We start from the raw sequence: 20,023 nt of genomic DNA, 5'->3' as shown, positions 1-20,023 counted from the left end.
CTGGATGAGTGTCGTCTCTATCTCCCTCCTTACGAACGTTCTAGTGAGGTGATCCATGTTGTTTTCGCTGATGTGCTTCATTGTTCGGTCGGAGCCCTTCTAATTGATCAGACCACTGTTCTCCTTCAGCACTGATGAGAGCATGGAGAGGACCAGCTCAGCCATGCCTTCCTACGAAACACCGTTCACGATCTCCCCCAGCCTCTGGTGGACAAACGTGAAGGAGGGTCGTAGGGCGCATGTTAGCCCCACGTCGAGGTTGGCTTACTGGATGTAACCCTTGGTTATGGTCGTGCGTATTGTCCGGCGGTGGCCTCAGTTTGCCAGAAGATAGCGCCAGTCTGGAACGGTTACGCCGAGGCGCCGCTCGAAATTCGCGAGTAGCTTGTTGGCGAATCTCAACACCTTTGTCATCTCCACATGGTGTCCTGTCGTTACACAGAGTGGATGGCGTCCTTGATACGTTGCGATGGTGTCTCGAGGCACGATTTGGCCGAGGCTCTCAGCCGTCGCTGGCACGAGACTTTGCGCCCTGGCGGTCCCTTGAAGCTCGAGAGTCTTCGAAGACCTCCCGGTTTGGTTGTCTTTGTGCATTTTCTTGCTTTTTGTCTCTAACTTCACTTAAAAATCCAAAACAACGCTTTCGCTGTTGAGTTCAAAATCATGGGTTCGGTGACATCTAGTTATTTTCAACTCATTGTTTGGCAGGTAAGTCACTGAATGACACTCCTCGCGCTGTATCCCGTGCTACCCGTCCCACGCACACCAGCTTACACTCCGGCCACTAGATGTCGGGCGGTCCACTTGCTACGGTTTGGGAAACCCATGGTGCGTACATCGTGGCGTGCACACATGGACTGATATGGCGCGTCCACCGCAGCTCGGACTCTCTCCTCAGTAGTGTATTTCTTGGCTCGTCACTCTGCGACGCAGGTGCCACTCCTCTCAGAACCACTGGCACTTACCGGGCTTGCCTTCAGACCCGCTGCCTCGAGGCGCCACGGCACCTCGTCCACATTGCGAGCACGCTCTTCATCTCAGCCCTCGTCATACATACGCCATCGAGGAACACACCGATACTTGCAATACCGGTGGACAATGTCTACATCAACCTTTGGAAAATAGTAGCAGTGCTGCTGTTGTAAACCAACCTTGTCGTCGCCATCAACCCTCTGTGGGTGCTAGCGAGTGTGAAGCACTGGCTGGCCTCATCCAGGACATTCTGCGTGCTGTGTCGGTCGCAGCTGACGCGGGCTACCTCTCCGCAAGTCAATCGCGGCCAACTTGGCTGCCGCCCATTGTGATTCTATGTGCACATGGGCCCGGCGCAAGACCCAGTAGAGTCTGAGCACCCCGTCTATCACAACGCCTTTTGTTTCCTCGACGTCAAGGGCCATGTAGAAATTGGCTTCTTGCACGGATGCGGCGTGCCTGGTGTAACCGGCGGGCGGCTCTGACGGTGGGCGGTTGCTCGGCCACTACAGAAAAGCACTTGCCCTCCCCGAACGTCTTGATTGTGGGGCGGCGTGGCCGCGCCGGTGGCGCTGCCAGAGCTTCTAGAGGCCACATCACCTCAGCCTGTCGCTTCAGCGACGGCCGGCTCCCGCTCGTCTTCCGATGACTCGCTGCTGAAGCCTAGGTTTAGGCTGTTTTTTGCCGACTGCTTGATGGCACTCTGTGCTTTGTGTGCCTACTCAGCCGTGGCCGCCTTATCATAAAAGCTGACAGCCGTTTCGTTTCATACGTATGGCAGCGCATCTTCGCCGCTTCCTTGCTAGTCGTGTCTTTGAGGGCGCCGGCCACCTCGGGTTGGTACGGCAGTTGCACGTGGTACGGTTTCCTGCCGTGGTTTCCGCGCACCAGCTCATGGTAGGCGAGGTGTTCGATCCCTGGGTTGTTGAACCGCAGGGCAACGGAGTAATGCATATATTTTCGGGGCAGAAAGTGCCCCTCGCACTCCTCCCTCCAGGAGTGCGGCCCGGAGGTGCGTCATAAGGAGCTCCATGGCTCGAACGAGTCTACCCGAGATCACCACGGCCTTAATAAAAAACTGACTTTTGGTATTGCCACCGGCGTGGCTGATGGCCCGGTCAGTGCCGGGTTTCTTTGCTGCCCAGTACTCGGCTATCGTTGAAGAAGCGGCTGCCGCAGCCGCTTGTCACCTCCGGTGCCACGTATGGTATTTGGCGCGTCTGCAGCGCCACGCCGCGCAGCGCTCGTGGGTTGGTGGGCAAGGCGCTTGGACCTGAGTGGACGACCGCGATCAGCGCCCTCTCGACCTGCCTTCTGACGAGCACCCACTCCGAGTGGCTCGGCTGGGGCTCACTCATGTGCCCCGCGACACCCTCTGAGGCCGCCCGTTCACCCGCGGCTGATTCCATTTGGCTACTGACGCCAGCACTGCGATGAGGACATCCGGGATAGGCTTCCACGCTATGCCGTTGGGGACCTCCCAAGACGGCTCAGCATGAACGCCAGGAAGCTGCGGATGCTGCACGTCATGGCGGCGCCAGAAGCGGCCGACGTCTCAAAGACGTTTTTGAGGGTCTGGCGGGCACGGCGGCGGTTGGCGGTGCTGGCAAGGATAAAGCGCCAGCCTGGCACCGTGATGCCGAGACGGCGCTCAAGCGATCTGATCATGCCTATCACGTTAGCTTCTGGCCTGAACTAAGCGCAGTCTCGCGCTGGACAAAACAGGGGGCCAGGCGACGGGCACATTAAGAGGCTGTCGCGGAGGATGGCGTGGTCGCGACCATCAGGTCACGCTGCCGCCAGCCCCTGAGCGCGCGACGTGCCCTCGGTGAGCAAAGAAGCCCCGAGGGTCTCTGCCTTCGTTGCGACGAGAGGCGGGCGGAGCTTCAGGAAGACCGGATGCTCCATAGCCATCGACTGGTGGCTCGCGTGGAAGATCTCCTGTCGCACGCCGCTCCTGTCCGCGGCCGGGCAGCGCGTGTTCTGGCTAAGGTGACTCGCCAGCGTCCTGTCTGCGTCCGCCTTGCGTACGACGGCGCCACGCCGGCAGAGCGTCACCGTGGCGCCGTCGCGGCGCATCAGGGTCGTGATACGTTGTCCGTCGCTCCCTGCCAACCAGGGAGTCAGTTTGTCAGTCAGTTTGTCCGTCACTTCCTGCCGATGGGTCCAGTGCGGATGCCTGGGACTGCGTGTGTCATCGTCGGGGTCGGTGTGTCATCATCATGATGTCATGAGAAATCATCCCGACGCCGCTGGTTGTGGCGCAGGGCGCGGCTATCAGTCGGGTAGGATTCGTCAGCCGCCCAGTTGTGGCAGCTGGAGCCCTCGAGTCCGCTTTTCTCAATATTGACCGCGTCACGTCCCTCGCCGCGCTGAGCCACAGGGGAAAGTAAATCACTTTTCAGCGTGTTGTTCCTTCGCCTTCGCTATCTGAAAACTCCTGCTCCAGGTGCGCTTGAGAAGTGCAAGTACCGCCCTCGTGACATTGCTGACTCGAGAATCGTGGGAACGCAGCACACATACAGTGGAAAACGATGCACACAGCAGCAAACGAGAGCGAGAGGGATTCTGTCCAGGCCTGCCGTTCAGTGTACGTTTCGCGAAAGACCGCAGCTGGGGATCCCAACGGGCCTCCAAGAACAGCAGCTGGGAATCCAGCTAGTCGCGGTCCCGCCGCCCGTGAATGCGCACGCACCACGCGTCTTATTAAAAATGTTCACCCTTGAATTTAAAAAGAAAATTATCAGAGTTTTTGCACTGCTTGACTTAGGAATTGAAACTAGGCATATTTCTACAACCGATCATGTTTATCTCTGCTCAATATTGAAGCATGCTTTTCTTAGGTCCTGACAAATATTGAAGCATGATTTTCTTAGGTACTGGGAAATTGTTTGAGGACATAAAACGTGTGCGTAATACGCAGCTATAATTCATTTTAACAATATTTTACCGTAAATTTTGAAAAGTTTGAATTTTAATGGGCATGTCGACATGAACAGCTGAACCACAATTTTTATTGAATTCACCATTTTGGTATCAAATAAATATTTAGGCCTTTTATTGACAGTTTTACTGCACTTAACATCTTTAATCGCTTTACCGCCATGACTGGTGAGTTGTTTGGGAACATAAAACACGCGTCTGATGCTTAGCTCTGACATGTTTTCTGCAGAAGTTACATCTGTTATTCATAAAAGCAGCTACACTTCATTATGTGGTTGCTTTTATAGATAACGTAAGCAACCACATATTTTAATGTAAGCAGCCACATACATTTTGATGATAGTTTTTTTCCCATAGCGCTACGTGTGGCACTCATTAAAAAAAAATCAGTTACCTCTATTGACGCCAAAGCGTCGGCCCGGCGCGTACTTTCTGCGGAATAACCAGTTTCCGCTCACTGCCTGCGGCGGCCGTGGATCGCCGTGAGTACTCTTAAAAATTTGACTTCTCGGAAACCAGGAATACTGAGGACACGCTTTTGTTTTCGAAACACGCCCCATGGATATTTCAGAGGGTTCTGCCAATTTGGGTGCGATTCAGAACATACTGGAGAACATCCTGACAGACCTCAAAGGGGATGGTACCGTCCCCCTGCATCAGGGTGCGGGTTCAAATTACTAGCCGTTTAGGTTCGATTTAAGTAGCAGGTTCGCATGAATTTTGGCATCACGGGCGTAAGAACCGAGCCGTTCAAAGATCATCACCTTGATATATCTGAACTGGTTCTGAACTCAGAACTGTCGGTTCTGAACTGGTACATCGCAGACCGGTTTGCTCCCTTTCAACTAGCCTTCTATTGGTCCCTGTTCTAAAATAATAGCGCATCATGTAGAGCCGAGTCATGGGACGCAGGTATTAAGAGCTGTCGTAAAGACAGCTTTCGGTAGTCGCTGTCCGCACTGGCATATTGTCCAAAATTACTTTCAACTGCGCATTAGGCGATCATTATTCACGTTTACCCATCGACGTCCGACACGTGGCTCTCCTAACTTTTTTAAGGTATCCTTTACTTTGTTACCGGCGGTCTTGACGGCCGCCGCGGCTGTGTTTCTTCCAGGGGTGAGCGACTCTCTCTAGACAACGTTGCCGAGAGCTGCACCCGCTGCACAAAGGCCTGGGCTGAAGCCTTCGCTTGTGAAAGGAAGGACATAGGCTAGATTACTTTTGCGATGATGGCATTATCGTGGAGCTTCTGCACATGATGTCACTCGCTTGGTCAGGTCTCATTAAACGTCTTCAGTATTTAATGTTGACATGAGAAGCGGGACTAACCACAGAAATCCAAACCCCCAAAAATTAAAATCAAATCCCCAAATCCCAAACCCAGACCCAGAAATCAAAAGAAAAAATATTAGGTAGGCTGAAATGTAATGATGAGTGGGCCTTTGTAAGTAATTGGGACAGTGCTCCCATCATCTACGGAAATATTATTACTCTATGCAACACATTTAACCATCAAACACAGACCTAGGTCACGTGTCTAGCACCGAGTACATCGTCATGGTCTTCGACAGCCCATCATTTGCCGCGCCCTTCTGTCCCGATAGGGCTGCCTTTCCAAAGAAAGAAGTCACCGTCGCCTGGCACGTCTCCTTGGTTTGACGGTCCATGCGTCTTTGTGAAGACGCATGGATCATAGACTTTGCGTGGCCGGGGACATGTTTAATGATGTCGTCACACCTATCGCATGCACTGGCATGCGATAGGTGTGACGGCAGTCGAAGATGTTGAGGCACACAGAAGTGTGCCTCAACATCTTCGACTGCCACACGTTTGAACTCGCCCCTACCTCGCTCATTTTGCTTTTCCCCTTCTCCTCGTCTCGAAGAGTGAAACTGGGGTTTCGCGAAACTGGTTTCGCGACTTCATTGGTCTTTTGACTTCTTTGGCATCAAGAACCCTTCGGGCTCTCACTGTTTCAGGCTCAAGATCATGTGCGATGTCTTGTTGCCGTGAAGAAATGCGTTGACCCCACTCCACCACGAGCGACTACGCTTGATCTGCCGTTGTGGCTTTGTCCCAGCAGTGCGTTTTGTCAGCAACGTGATTGACGTTTTGTCTCAGCAATCTGTCAGAAATACGCGCCAAAAGTTCCGCGCGTTTTGAAGTGTGGCGGTAGATCATGCCCCGGGACGGTGCGTCAGCATGTGAGCTGAGTGTGGCGATAACTCGCGCCCTGGAGTGAGGTGAAGGGTCACGGCTTAGCGCGGTGTGCTACCCTGTAGACACGCTGACACATGTAGGGGTGGGACATAGGGGTGCCGGCCAGTCGCACGCGGGCCGTATTGTGTGTATGAGTCTTTGGAAGGGGTCTAAGAGTTGCTGCTCGGGTGCGTGAGGGGAGTCTCCCTGTCGGCGTCATGCGCTGCAGTCCACCGTTGTGTCTGAGGTAATTCGGCCGGGCGTAATTATTGTCATCCAGTACATCAAGCCCGCATGCTGCGGGCTTGCGGGCTAAAAAATGGCAACTCTTTCAGGTTCCGCCCCAGTTCCTGCTCGTCACTAGATCGGCGGAGACTGGCAAATACCAGCTGTGTCAGGCGCATCAGGTTGCATAAACAAACTGGGAACGCGAGGGCAGGAGTGAAATGACGCATTGCGTGGTTGACAAATAATGACGTCCTTTTGCACTAGGGCACGGCTACGCCACCACCACGTCTGCTTGCGTTTCATCTGTTGGTAATTGTTGCAGCTGCTTCTGCTGGTTCGAGGGACCACATCACTGAAACGGGCGCGGGTGAGCGGGAGCCTCTTCATGTCTCGACAACTCGGAGGAGACTGGCGGATACGTGGCGATACCCCTCGGCGCCTCAGCGTCTCGAGTCGCACCACCACTCACTCTGCGCCGGCCACATGTTAGCTGGTGTCAGGTTACCCTAGCCCTCGCTACCATGATCTCAGATGGACGACACGTCACGTGCCGCATCCCCCGCCTGAGTTTTCGCTGAACTTAACTTTTGTCATGTACAGCTGTCTCACACACGCTATGTATTTTTGCATTTGCTGCTCTTGGTTCGAGGAATCTCACTACGGAAGCGGGCGTATATGAACGGAAGCCTCTTGAGTCCTCGACTCCTCGGACGTGAGTGTAGGGCTGATAAGCAACTTCCTCCTCTACGACGTCGTCGTCCGGAGAGGGGTTATCAACGGGGTCCCTGGAGAGAACGTGTGGGATGCAGTGTTGCTTGTTCTTGCTGCGCTGGCGCGGGCTGTTGGTTCTCGACAACGACGGAATAGAAATCGTTCAAGACAGATAATTTTTCCATAATATCAGTATTGGGGCAGAGATAGAGCGAATAGGATGGAACGGCACCAGACGACACGTTTGTCCCCTGCCATCGACATGCCAGAAGGGCCGCGATCTGCCCTTAAAAAGCCGAGGCCAGCTCGGCCGATCATGCTGCGGCATATTAGGTTTTCCTGCCGCGCGTTGCCTTATCTGCAGCACGGCGCGGCATTGCACAGTGCTTATCAACACGGGGACGTTCCTGCGTCTCCCCCTGCGTGTTCGGTGAGGTGCCGCCGGCCGTCGGCCGTGGCAGCGCGTCCCCTTGAACGGTGTGGACGTCACACAGTTGTGCGCACTGGCCGGAGTGGGGGGCTCTGGTGGCACGCGCGCCGGCCGCGCGGGGGCAGCAGCGACAGAGCCGGCCGCGACGATTGCGGTCTGGACCGGGAAGTCCGGTGACAGAATACCGAGGGCGATAAAGCTATGCCATGAGAGCAAGGCGCTGGCGAGGCCCCGCACGACAGACACAGTCACGGCAGCTGTGATCGCGCCCAAGGTCAGGCCGCGTGCGATCCTTCTGCAGTACTTAAGTTCCTGTCTATCGGCTGCGTTCAGATTGTTCACGGGCGGACACAGACCGTCGACGTCGACGTGTAAGGCCTCAGTCTGAGCAACGCTCGTGCACGACGTCCCCGTCGACGACGACGTCCCGTCACCGCGAATTGCCAAGGCACATCAACGGGCCACGCCGCCCTCCATCCATCCCTGGCCGTTTACACCCCTCTCGCCCGTCCCGTTGCTGCTCCCGTTGTGCGACGCGACTCTGATGTACCGCTTGCCGTTACTGTTCATGAACCGAATGAGCTGCCCAGAGATGAGCCGTGGGTCGTTTACTGAGACCGGCTGCGTGGGAAGGAAATGCTAAGGACACGCTCTTCGTTACTATAGTACTGCGCACTTGGAAGACACCCACTGCATGTGGATAGACGGGGACCATATAGTTTAGCTTTCGCACATGATGATGGAGCACGATGTCTGGACTAGTTGCGCGAAATGCACATGCTTGCTTTCTTGCGGTCTTGCAATGCGCTGTCTTCCTACAGCCGCCTGTTTGTTCCCAGCGATATATTCCTTGCGAATTTCCGGGTTGGCTCCAAGCGGTGTATTTCTCATCATTCTCCGTGTTGGTTCCTGGGGATGTATTTCTCGGCGTTCCCCGTGTTGGTGCCGTCCTGGACGCGCAACCTCTCTTGTAGCAGGGCCGGACGACAAGGGTGGTGTGCAAACTTATACCACCGTGTTGGAACCAGGCCTGACGCTTTGGTGCAAACGCGCTTACCCGAAACCAGAGCTGGCTTTGAACTAATAGGCGGTGCCTGGTCACCAGGTCACCAGGTTGCGTGTCACGAAGGTTGCACGTCGCACCTGTTGCACAGTGGTGTATGGTGTAGGAAACCGAGAAAGAATTTTTCACTGTTACGTTACTTTTTCGTTTCCACTGTTTTTCACAGTTACGTTTTCACTGTTAATGTGTTACGGATATTGATAGGGTTTAAGCGTCATTCCTCACGAAACAGCTCCCATAGATGCAAAGAAAGCGAAAATGCTTAACAATATGGGTCACACCGTGCGAAAAAGGTTGGACACGTGCGTGAACTATTGAAGACGGTTTTAGTTAGAATTAAGTTGTTTAGCCACGATAGCGTAATTTCACATCCGTTTTGGGCGTGAATCTCTTCCAGTATCACCTTGTAGTGTGCGTAGGTGCTTCCGGAGCTCCCGCAAGACGTTCTTGCGTCCCTCGGGAGTCGGTCCGCTCGTGCAGAGCGTGCGCCATGGGTGGCACATTGCTGGAAAAGTGTGGAGGACGGTGAGCGCGGGCTGAGCAGATGGACAGCTTGTGACAGAGCACCTTCCTGCCGATCCTTCGGCCGCCAGCAACCAGGGCTTCGTTCGCAATCTTGATCTTTGCAATCTTTCGCGGACTTGAACCGCTTGGTGAGGCGTGTGATAACTCCAGTGGTAGTGTCCACTCCTTTGTTGTTGGGACCGTTGCGCGCTCTCATATCGGCCAGTTTCAGGAAATAAAGGTTATCCAACACGCACGGCACACAAGCTGATGACGACGGCAGGTTTTCAGCACTGCTCATAGCCGTTGGCGGTTTCTCCGGCAATGTTATTGTGTAATTGCCCGTCTGCCGCAACTGCAGCCAGGTGGCCCATGTAGATGATGCTTAGCCTACCTATGGTGGCCCGTAGCTGCTTCGCATGTCCGCTGCCACTTCTGCGGTTCGCTACCACTGGGACACCAATCACAAAACCTTGCCTCATTTTCCCAGCCGGGGGCGCAGGCACACCTGTAGTGACGGCTCTGACGTTCATGGTCAGGCCGGTTACTCTGTCAGCCATACAGGTGACAATACAGGGCAGCGGTGTGTTGGCTCAGTTTTTGCCGAACTTCTTCGGACGGCACCTGTCGTGTCCTATCCATGAACATTTTTGAGTGGTAAAGTCCCCCATGTTAAAACCATTTTTTTTGCTGGAGCATAATCAGCTCTTGAAACGAGGAGGGGACTTGCTGATGACGTAGCTCGCTGTCCTTTGCACGCTTTGGGCAACGCCGCCATTCTCCTTTCGCAGGGCCTGATGCTCTGCCTGGCGCTTTGCGGCTTCCTGGGCTCTCAGGTGTCGGTCAGTGGTAAAGTGGCGCTTGATGGTATCCTTCAGCGACCTGGATGGTGCCGGAAGATGTTCAGCACGGCGGAAGGCCTCGTCGATCTCGTAACAGCATGTGAATATATCCGCGGTGTTTTGAGCGTCATTGGAGCGGATGATGGGTGTTTGATGCACGCTGTGCAGCGCAAGTTTTCCCCGGTAGAAGACACAGCCGGCGTCTTCGAGACCCCTAGCAGGTCAGTGGGTCAGCAACACCACGACCCCGCAGGGACACCGGCTTCGGTCGGGATAGGGGACTAGCGCCCCCTCGGGTCCCAGATCCGGTAACGGGTGGACAGCGCAAGCTGTTCCTCTCAGGGCGTAGCGACCCTGCCGGTACGTGAGCTCCTGCTCCTTGTCCCGCCCGCTCCCTCCACATTACCCGCACTCCCACACCCGCACGCATGAGAGAGCGACCCTTTAAGAAACACTTGCCATGCGGCCTCGGTATTGATCAATCAATTGCAGTAAGAAGCCAGTGGGGTTTGCAAAGATGAACGATAAACAACGAACATGGTTGACTTTGTCGGGATTTTTGACAACGCTGTGCGACAATATTTAAATTTTGTGGTCTACATCAGTACCGAAATGTTGGGCATATATAAGCGAAGCGTTGGCTGTTATGGTTGTGCTTGACCCGTACCTGATGACGCCATGGGAGATGCTTAGTGACCCAGCCTGGTTCCAACAACCATCGTTAAGACTTGCACCGATGCCTCAGCACTTTGTCGGCTTGCAGGCCTTCCGGCGGTCACGCAAGAGGCTTGCCGCCCGCCAGTATCTGCTGTTGGTGTGGGCCGAGGCAGAGGCGGATCTGGCAGCATTGTTTGGGGAGGGGGCAAACGAACAGAAAAGTAAAATCAGCTGGATCCAAGTGTCGATGCTTAAGCAGCCGGTCAGAGATTTGTGTGGTACTCGGGAATAGTATCGCCAAAAGCAGCAACAAATTTACGATGGCTTATCGTGCAACAGCGAGGAACATGGCGTGTGAATGGCCAGGACTTTCGGCTTTATTCCTCGTTGATGGATGACGACAGGGAGTGCATTGATGTTTTTGCTACAAGCGAACGCCAAAGCAGGACACCGACGTTCTATTGTGGCAAGGCTGGCAGCCCACATATCAGCGTATCTCTATTTTTGACTGTGGCAGACATTTACACAAACGCTGGAAAAGAAGCGTAGGGTTACTCGCAATTTTTCCTTTCCGCCCGACATTTGTTCATTTTGCCCCTCCTCGGGACACGCCCCTGGGACGAGAGGGTGGACATCTGCACCGCTTCCGGCGGTAGTGGCTGGGCGGCGTCTCCAGTCTTCCTGCGGCGGCCAGCGGAAGCGGCGAAGCCTGGGCCGAAACGCCGGCCGTCCGGCGGCCAGTGACTAAGCGGCTCGCCGTCCGCGTGTCTCGGGGCACCGGTCGGAAGAGTCCAAACGGCGAGACTGGTGACAAACTTAAGGTGACAGGTGGCGGCTGGCGGAAGACCGTAGGGTGCTGGCCGAGAGTCTGCGGGTCGACAACACGAGGAACTCCAGAGAGGCCCGGTGGCCGGGCGTAAGGAATTCACTGATCCGGTTCTTCAGACGGTGAACCCCCGGAGAGACCGGTTCGACAAACGCTGGAAGAACATCCAGGAAATTTGAGCCAACGATGGCGCAGCTCGGTGGCAGCGCTCTCTGGCTGGTATTGTATTCCGTCACAATACTGTTCAAAGTCAGCCATGGCGACGACACGTTTCAAATGTGCGAAATCAAATGCTGCACGTTCAAACCAAACTGCAACAAGGCATCCTCTGCGAACTGCAAGTGCCCAGGAGAGACGGTAAGATATTATGTCCTGCAATCTTTGAATAACTCGATATGTCATCATAATGAAAGATTGAAGGGCCTTTGAGTTTGTTCTTAACTTCAGTGAAAGCTCGTGCTGTGGTATAAGAACCTTTTTTTAAAAAAACTTTCCATGCATTATGCCTCAGCGCTTTACAAGGGCTACATTGCGTGTACAGTTCTTTCTAAGCACAGCTTGAAGCACAAACCGAGCGAGACTGTCGGATGGAAAGAGTTCAACGCAGAATTTTCGATAAGGTATCTAAACGCCCCCGTCCGACCGGTGCTGATCCGCCCCCGTCCGACCGGTGCTGATCCCACCCCGTCCGACCGGTGCTGATCCGCCCCCGTCCGACCGGTGCTGATCCCACCCCGTCCGACCGGTGCTGATCCCACCCCGTCCGACCGGTGCTGATCCCACCCCTCTAGCCGGACATCCATCTGACACCTGAGCAGGGATGGAGATCGTTCTCGTAAAGAGGTGTCCTCTCGCTTTGAGAATATCTAGCCCATTTAACTTGATTTTAAAAGAAGTCGAGCCCTTTGTGAAAAGCTAATACGCAGACCCGATGGCAGCTGGAAGTCTGTTGCACTTTTTGACGAGCGGAAGTGTACGACATTTTGGTTAAGTTGTTAAGTGCATTTGCGAGGAGCGTTGTGCATATAGGTTAGACAGTAGTAATGGCCTTATTCTTCGTAGAACAAGGGAAATGGAGGGACAGATGCGTTTATATTTTGACAACATGCCCTCATCAAAACGAATGCCGTAATACCAATGTGTTTTATCAAAACGAGAAATTTCCCGTACATCTGATTAGGGGCAATGTGCCGATGACGGTACAGCATAATTTATGCATTTCTGAAAAAGTTTGGAGCGTTAAAACATGGCAGGCATACCACATTAAGAATGACAATGCAGGAAAGCATTTCCGGTGGCCAGACCTATTAAATGGTGACGTTTACCAACACATCCTTAGCAGCTAGGCTTTTTGTTCCCAATGCTATCGTTCCCAATGCGATTTGTGTACTGACGTACTTTGTTTCTACAATTTTAAGGAGTGTGTGAATGTCACAGTACATGTCTCTTCCCCGCTCTTTTGTGTTAGCTGATGATGACATGAGCCAGTATCTGCCGATCTGTCAGATTTAGAGTACCCTATGCTATCATTCCCAATATTTTTGTTTGCTTATAACTTTCTTTGTTTCTATAATGTCAAACAGCTGCGGGATGCTGCAGTCTTACTACTTGTCCCGATTCCAGTGGAAAATCTTTGAAAGATTTGGAATTAAAGATTAAGAATTCCAGCCTTAAAAGGTCTACCAGCATTTGCAGGCTGGCATAGGATATGGCAGCATTGGCATACTAAAGAAACTTAGTCCCCTTTTCATATGTATTATTAGACAGGGTCGTAATTTGGTGCCAAACCTTGAAGCGCACGAAAACCGGGATGATCGGAAGCGTAATTCATCGTTTGCCGCCAAGTACATCACAACATACTTCAAATATTACGCTGAAAACGGTCCACCGTTGCGTTCGATGTTGCAAGGAGCGCGCAACGCTGTTGCAATGCTTCATTACTGAATTCCATTCGTAAGCGGTGCGCGGGCAGGACCAGGTTATGTGCTGTCCCTCCCATGACCGGGTCTGTCTCCGGGGCGACTGTCTGATGACCAGGCGCCCGTCGGGGGACAGTGCCTGGTGACCAGGCGCCCGTCGGGGGACAGTGCCTGGTGACCAGGCGCCCGTCGGGGGACAGTGCCTGGTGACCAGGCGCCGGCCGAATGACGGTGCCTGGTGACTAGGCGCCGGTCGAGCGACAGTGCCCGGTGACCAGGCGCCGGCCGAGCGACAGCGCCTGGTGACCAGGCGCCGGTCGGCTGCCAGTGGATGGTGACCAGGTGCCGGTCAGGTGACAGTGCCTGGTGACTAGGCGCCGGTCGGGTGACAGTGCCTGGTGACTAGGCGCCGGTCGGCTGCCAGTGCCCGGTGACTAGGCGCCGGTCGGCTGCCAGTGCCCTGTGACCAGGCGCCGGTCGAGCGACAGTGCCTGGTGACTAGGCGCCGGTCGAGCGACAGTGCCTGGTGACTAGGCGCCGGTCGAGCGACAGTGCCTGGTGACTAGGCGCCGGTCGGGTGACAGTGCCTGGTGACTAGGCGCCGGTCGAGCGACAGTGCCTGGTGACTAGGCGCCGGTCGGGTGACAGTGCCTGGTGACTAGGCGCCGGTCGAGCGACAGTGCCTGGTGACTAGGCGCCGGTCGGGTGACAGTGCCTGGTGACTAGGCGCCGGTCGGGTGACAGTGCCTGGTGACTAGGCGCCGGTCGAGCGAGAGTGCCCGGTGTCCAGGCGCCGGTCGGCTGCCAGTACCCGGTGACTAGGCGCCGGCCGGCTGCCAGTGCCCGGTGACTAGGCGCCGGTCGGCTGCCAGTGCCCTGTGACCAGGCGCCGGTCGAGCGACAGTGCCTGGTGACTAGGCGCCGGTCGGGTGACAGTGCCTGGTGACTAGGCGCCGGTCGAGCGACAGTGCCTGGTGACTAGGCGCCGGCCGGGATCTGTATCAGCCATGTGTCGCCGGCTGGTAGTTGACCTTGCGGTGGCCTCATATCCGTCTGGATGTCCGTGTTTTGCAGCGGCGACATCGTCAAGTTACAACAGGAGAGTTTGTGAGTATCATGCCATATTCCGTGCACTATGGCGTGATATTTTATGCTCGAGAGTGCCCACTTTGCTCCGTGATTTGCTGTTTAAAAATGCGACGTGCCCTTATTTTCCGGTGCAGCGGTTTCGAGTGGCATATGGCTTAACAGATTTTTATTAGGCCCGACAATCCCACATCTCCGACCCCAAAAACGACATCTGCTCCGAGCCTTTTAAACTGTCCGCAAAACAGCATTGGTCGGCGCTGTGTCTAGGGGCGTCCATTCCATCCATGACCAACAAAGTGGCCGAGTCAAAATTCACAAGCACATAGCCTTTGCTTCTTCCGTTTTTAGGCATTTTCAGGAATTTTGCAAAGGTGGAACTCGATCTTAGCGGTGTTATACTCGTCGAATTGCCGTTGATCAAATTATCTCGCAGGACACCGGCTTCGGCCGGTGCAGTGGAGCAGCGCCGCTTCGGGTCCCAGCTCCGGTAACGGGTGGGCAGCGTAAGCTATTCAGTTCAAGGCTTAGCAGCCCTGTCAGTACGTGAGCTGGTCCTCTCTTATTCTCAATCATTCACATCTACGTAGTCACTTAGCTGTTATGGGCGCAAAATGACCTCAGTGGTCGGCGAGTCCTAAGACCCCAATCAACAACCATGCCGGCTCTCGTGTTGCAGGCCGCCGGGCAACGTGGAGAAAACAGCCGTTTACAGCATGTTCAACTCGTAGCTCATTTACTTTTATGTTTGTCTCATAGACGTGGTCATGGCAAGCGACTCACTTACAGCAAAAAGCAAGACAAAGAAGCTTTTTTGCTAACAGATAAACAAATAATATTTTTATCCCAAACCAAAGCTGCACCATTCTCTCATGTATTAAATGGTAGTGAACTCATGAAAGACGAACGCATTTTTTTGTTTGGACACAGAGCTGGGTGAGGTAAGGTAAGCGCTGCGATCTGGATGGATGTTATTTTAAAGACAAATATAGCATGCACCGTAACACTGTCCTCTGTTTCAGATCTTACTATCGCAAGGCGAAATACCAATGTCGATTGAGCGCATTTCGGTATCCAACACATCGCAGGTCATCATCTTCAAAAACGCCATCTATAGCATGCTCTATTTGAAGACGCTGAAGTTCAAGGATTTGGAGCGGTTAGAAATATGGACAGATGGATTCAACCTGCAAAGCAATGCTAGTTGTCTCGAACTTCGAATTGAACGAGTAAAACGTCTTCGTGCAAAGGATTCGGCTTTTTCTGGGCACTGGTGCGGCGAAACCACTATTTCCATCCAAACCATTGACAGATTCATCATTTCACGGAAGGCTTTCAGGTTTCAGGCAAGCAAACGCGGACCCCGTGTAGAATTGAAGAGCGTCGGCCAGCTCAAGGCGGCTGAAGAGACGTTTGCGGCAACTATCGGCCAGTTGTCCCTGATGAATGTTAGCATGGTGGATTGGTGCCCATCGAATTGTTTTGGTGGAAACATCTCCGATCTCGAGATGGTACGCGTGAAGATCCCCAAAGCTGAGGCGAAGTGCGTGGACGCAGAAAGCGGGTGGGTAAAGCTTGCTATTCTCTCTGTTGAGATTTTAAGCGTCTCTTCATCGGCCTTCTGCGGGGATGTCCGAGAAGTAGTCATTGCCAACACCAACTTCACAGACATTCAGAGTTCAGGTTTCAATATGGCTGTTAAGAACCTGAAAATCCATTCCTCAAGCTTTAAGGATATAGCAACCGACGGTCTGAGTGTAACGGCTGAACAATCAATCCGGTTAGAGAGCCTGAGCGTTGATAGGCTTCGCCGGCATGCACTCAGAGGTCTACGCATCAGCAATAGCTCCGTGGGTCAAGTTCGTCCGCTGATCATCCGTAAATTCCGCATTGCGTCAAGACCGGAGCACAGAGCCCTGGAGTTCGCGACAGGCCTGAGGGTCTGCATGGAAGGTCTCGACATCATCGGCTCGTCGCCAATGTGTCCGGCAGAGGAGTGGACGCGGCAGCTGGTGGGCGCGGGCCCAGCTGACCAGCTCAGCCAGCCGCAGCGCCAGGTGCTCCTGCAGCTCCACGACAAATGCCCAGCTGACGACGGAAACCATTCCTCGACTGCCAGCGTCGACCCCAGCTGTGTCGGCGTCTTCCACGGGTCCGCGGGGGAGGACAGCCTGCGCTGGCTGGCGCTGTATGGCGGTCTCGGAGTGCTGCTGGCGCTGGTGCTGGCGCTGGCGCTGGTGGCGGCGGTCGTCGTTCGTCGCGAGAGACACCGCGCCATGTCGGCCTGTGCAAAGCCCCTCTCAGTCTCTCTCAGCTCAATCAGTGAACACAAAAGAGATGAATCAGGGAGGGAGGTGGCCGGCCACTGTGAAACAGCGGCACGCGATAACACGTCCGCGGAGATCGGGGAGAGCCTTCTCACGCCACCCGCTGAGGGACATCCTGACAAAGGCCGCGGTCATGGTGCTGACCAGTCAGGAGTGATCCCCCGCTCTGGAGAGGCGACGAGTGACGACATGTACGCCGAGGTTCGAGAGTCATACTCCTTGCCGTTTTCAGGTGGTAACGAGTGTTCAAGCGGGTCTGACGGCCAGGCGAGAGGCGCGTCCACAGCACGAGATCACCAAAGTGACGCTGCAGCGGATGACGACATGTACGCTGAAGTCCGGGACAGTTTCATCCCATCGCCGGCAGCCGGCTCTGTGTCCCATGAAGGCTGGCCGCTGTCGCCGAGGGCCTCGGCTGAAGCCCCATATCCACCAGCTCTCTGGCATCAACCCGTTTCCGTGCAGGACGTGGTGGACAATGAACTGTACGTTGCGTATGAGCAGCCAGCACCGTAAACACGGTCCAGGTGGCGCCACCAGCATCGCGGCGGCGTGGACGGAAGTGGCGTGGACCGGCTGTGACCGATCTACCATGAAGTTCGGCGCGTGATGTTGTGGACTTTTTACAAAGGTTGTTGCTTCCGCACGTGGCAGTGGTGAAAGCTCCTAGCCACGTGCATGCATGCATGCCACGTGAAATGTGCATTAGTGCATGCCACGTGAAATGTTTGAATGTGTGCGTATCGCGCGGCTCATTTGCATATAAAAATTGTAGGCAGGACAATATATTGTTTGTGCATTGCACGAGTACATAATACCCCAATCATTTTCTTTTTTGTACAATGACGCTTTCAAGAATGACGTACAAATAGTCTGGACAGTTATCTGGTCAGTTAACTGTGTAGTTTTGCCAAGTTATCTGCCAAGCAGGTAGACAAACTCGCCTTCCATGGTATCCTTACAACCACGCGACTTATAATCGCCGCAGGCTCTAACTTCAAAACGATGGAACAGAGAGATTCGCAATGCCACAGTTGACTTCAGCGCTGATGAAAATTCCTGGAACTTAATTCAATTTAAATCCGAGGGATGGCGGTGCAAAACCGGAGATGGCGAAGAATTTCCCATCCCAGCCAGAGATGGTTGTAAATGACCGACTAGACCTTGTGCCATCTCCAAGGTATTTTGGGCTCTGTTTCCATATCTGAAGCATATTCTAAACCACTACCTTTCACTCAGGCTCATTTTATAACCGACAGATTGCGCTTACACATAAAAATCCAGCTTGTAGGTTTTGTCCTCACCAGACCTGTTCCTTGAACGGCAGTGATGCTAAAGGGCAGATTGGGGTGCGTTAGACTTTAGGATGTTCTGTGTTTCTGCCCGAACCCTCGATTTACCGACTATGTGCTAGAAATAGTGTTGAGTCGATTGACTGGTTATCGATATCGATATCGATAATCGATAATAAATCAATTATCAGCGAACATTGTCAGCCGAGAGCCACTCCGCGAGCGTTGCTTAGTGGCTTTCATAGTTGTTACAAAAATAACTAAAATGAAAGCGTAAATCGCATCGCATGTCACATAACGTTTAGCGTAACCACAAGTTCTATCTGAAACTGGCCCTGCTGCCCGCTGAATGCGCAAAAGAAAAACATATTAAATTGCGTTTTTAGCCCTCAGCTTGCCGTGTTGAGCTGCAGCGTGCAGCCGTGCTTGTGACCCTAGGAGCCACGTCGTCTCCCCTCTGATCCATGTTGTCTCCTCTCTGATCCTCCCCTCAAGCTCCAGACTGGCCTATGTACACCTTGAGCGGGAGGAGGTGCTGCGCTGCAGGCGAGCGCCGAAGTCCTGCTACGTCGCTCTGTTCTTCCAGCAGGCTGCCGAGCCTGCATTCTGAATGCTGGAAAAAAGCTGCGGGTCGGAGTTCCTGGCTTGTATGAGGAAGGTCATGTGCATCTCTGCTCGGCACAGTCAGAGTATTATCGAAGATCATAAATTTACAGCTGCAAACGGTTCAAAAAGTTTCACGAGTCCGACTGCTACCACCCGACGGCCCGTGACGACGTCGTGACCAATTTCCGTACCTCAGCAGCTTGATAACACTCCTACACACGACACAAAGTGCATTGCAAACCAATCAATAGCACTGCACCGTGAGCTGTGGGCCTTCTTATTTCAAGGCTCTGCACCGGGCCCAGCCAGGACAAAGGCGGCTCGAGGTTGCGAGGGTGCACGGTCCCGCGCTCACTTAAAACGGCCCCGCACGATCACCACACGCCCCGGAGCCCCCCAAATGAGCCTCCAAGCTGCGTCTGCAGGTTGGCGTCAAGCGGCTTGATATAACCTCAACGAGCCGCGGCCGTGCCCCAATGCACCACCATCGGTCTAACTAGCATACCATTTGGACGTACGATTCCAGCCATATCTGGTAGTGTTCCCGCATTCACGCTGGGTTTTTGAGGGAAGGGAGGGGATGATGACGCGTTCAGATTCTTTCGCGATTTACAACTGCTATTTTCTACGCCGATTGTTGCAGTGAATCGAACTCATAACTACCGTGCACAGTCGCTGATCGACGGCGCACCAGATGCGCCGGGCCGCCCAGTAGCCCTCACGAAGATGAGATCATGAACACGTGCCCGACGCAAATCAACGGCGGCAGGTAAACACGATCCGTGACTGGTCACCAGTGACGTCATAACAATTGAATAACAAATGGTAGATTCACTCGGAAAAGGTTCGCAAATAGATTGCGCGCTTTGCTTCAAACATCGGAAATGTTGCGAAGCTGTCGGATCGCTACAGTGATGTAGCACATCGGACTTAAGAGAGAAGACTGATGACCTTTAAGTCCCAAATGAACTAACCTGTTTGATGCCAAAGACTTGAAGGCCGACAGATACGTGAAGAACAGGGTAAGCCTACTTGCGGGTAGGAATTTTCCAAGTTTGCGATGATCAGGTGGTTAGAAAGGGAAGGAAAACAATCAAAACAGGACGACGCAGTTCACCTACACCTACAACGGTCGATGCTGCACCGCGGCTCCTACTGCTAACGTGGTGGTTGGATACAGTGACAGCAGAATGTGCCCAGTTTTAGGCTGCCGGGCGGCGCTGGCCAACTGTCAATGACGATGTTTGTCTTCGGGTAGCGCTTTTTTGTAGAAATTCCTCAGAAATTTCCCGCCGGCCCATCCTTGCTCTGTACAGGACGGTGATGCGCATATCATTGGTGAGCGGTGCCTTTGGTTGACTGATGGACGAATGGCTACCGAACAGTGTGCGGCGGTCTGGTTATTGGCATCACGC

General features: G+C 53.8%; 1 protein-coding gene across 1 annotated transcript; it reads left to right on the top strand.

Moving 5' to 3' along the window:
* The first annotated feature begins 11,251 nt into the window (after positions 1-11,251).
* On the top strand, positions 11,252-17,536 carry LOC119114356 (uncharacterized). Its single transcript, XM_037238556.1, has 2 exons — positions 11,252-11,735; positions 15,406-17,536. The coding sequence occupies exons 1-2, from the start codon at positions 11,565-11,567 to the stop codon at positions 17,224-17,226; spliced, it is 1,992 nt and encodes a 663-aa protein (XP_037094451.1). The 5' UTR covers positions 11,252-11,564; the 3' UTR covers positions 17,227-17,536.
* The last annotated feature ends 2,487 nt before the right edge of the window (positions 17,537-20,023 follow it).

The sequence above is a fragment of the Pollicipes pollicipes genome, unplaced genomic scaffold (genome assembly GCF_011947565.3).
Source record: "Pollicipes pollicipes isolate AB1234 unplaced genomic scaffold, Ppol_2.1 Scaffold_7262;HRSCAF=8765_pilon_pilon_pilon, whole genome shotgun sequence".
Taxonomy (NCBI): Eukaryota; Metazoa; Arthropoda; class Thecostraca; order Pollicipedomorpha; family Pollicipedidae; genus Pollicipes; species Pollicipes pollicipes.
Note: the sequence above shows the minus strand (reverse complement) of the source record. Positions and strands in the feature narration are given on the sequence as shown.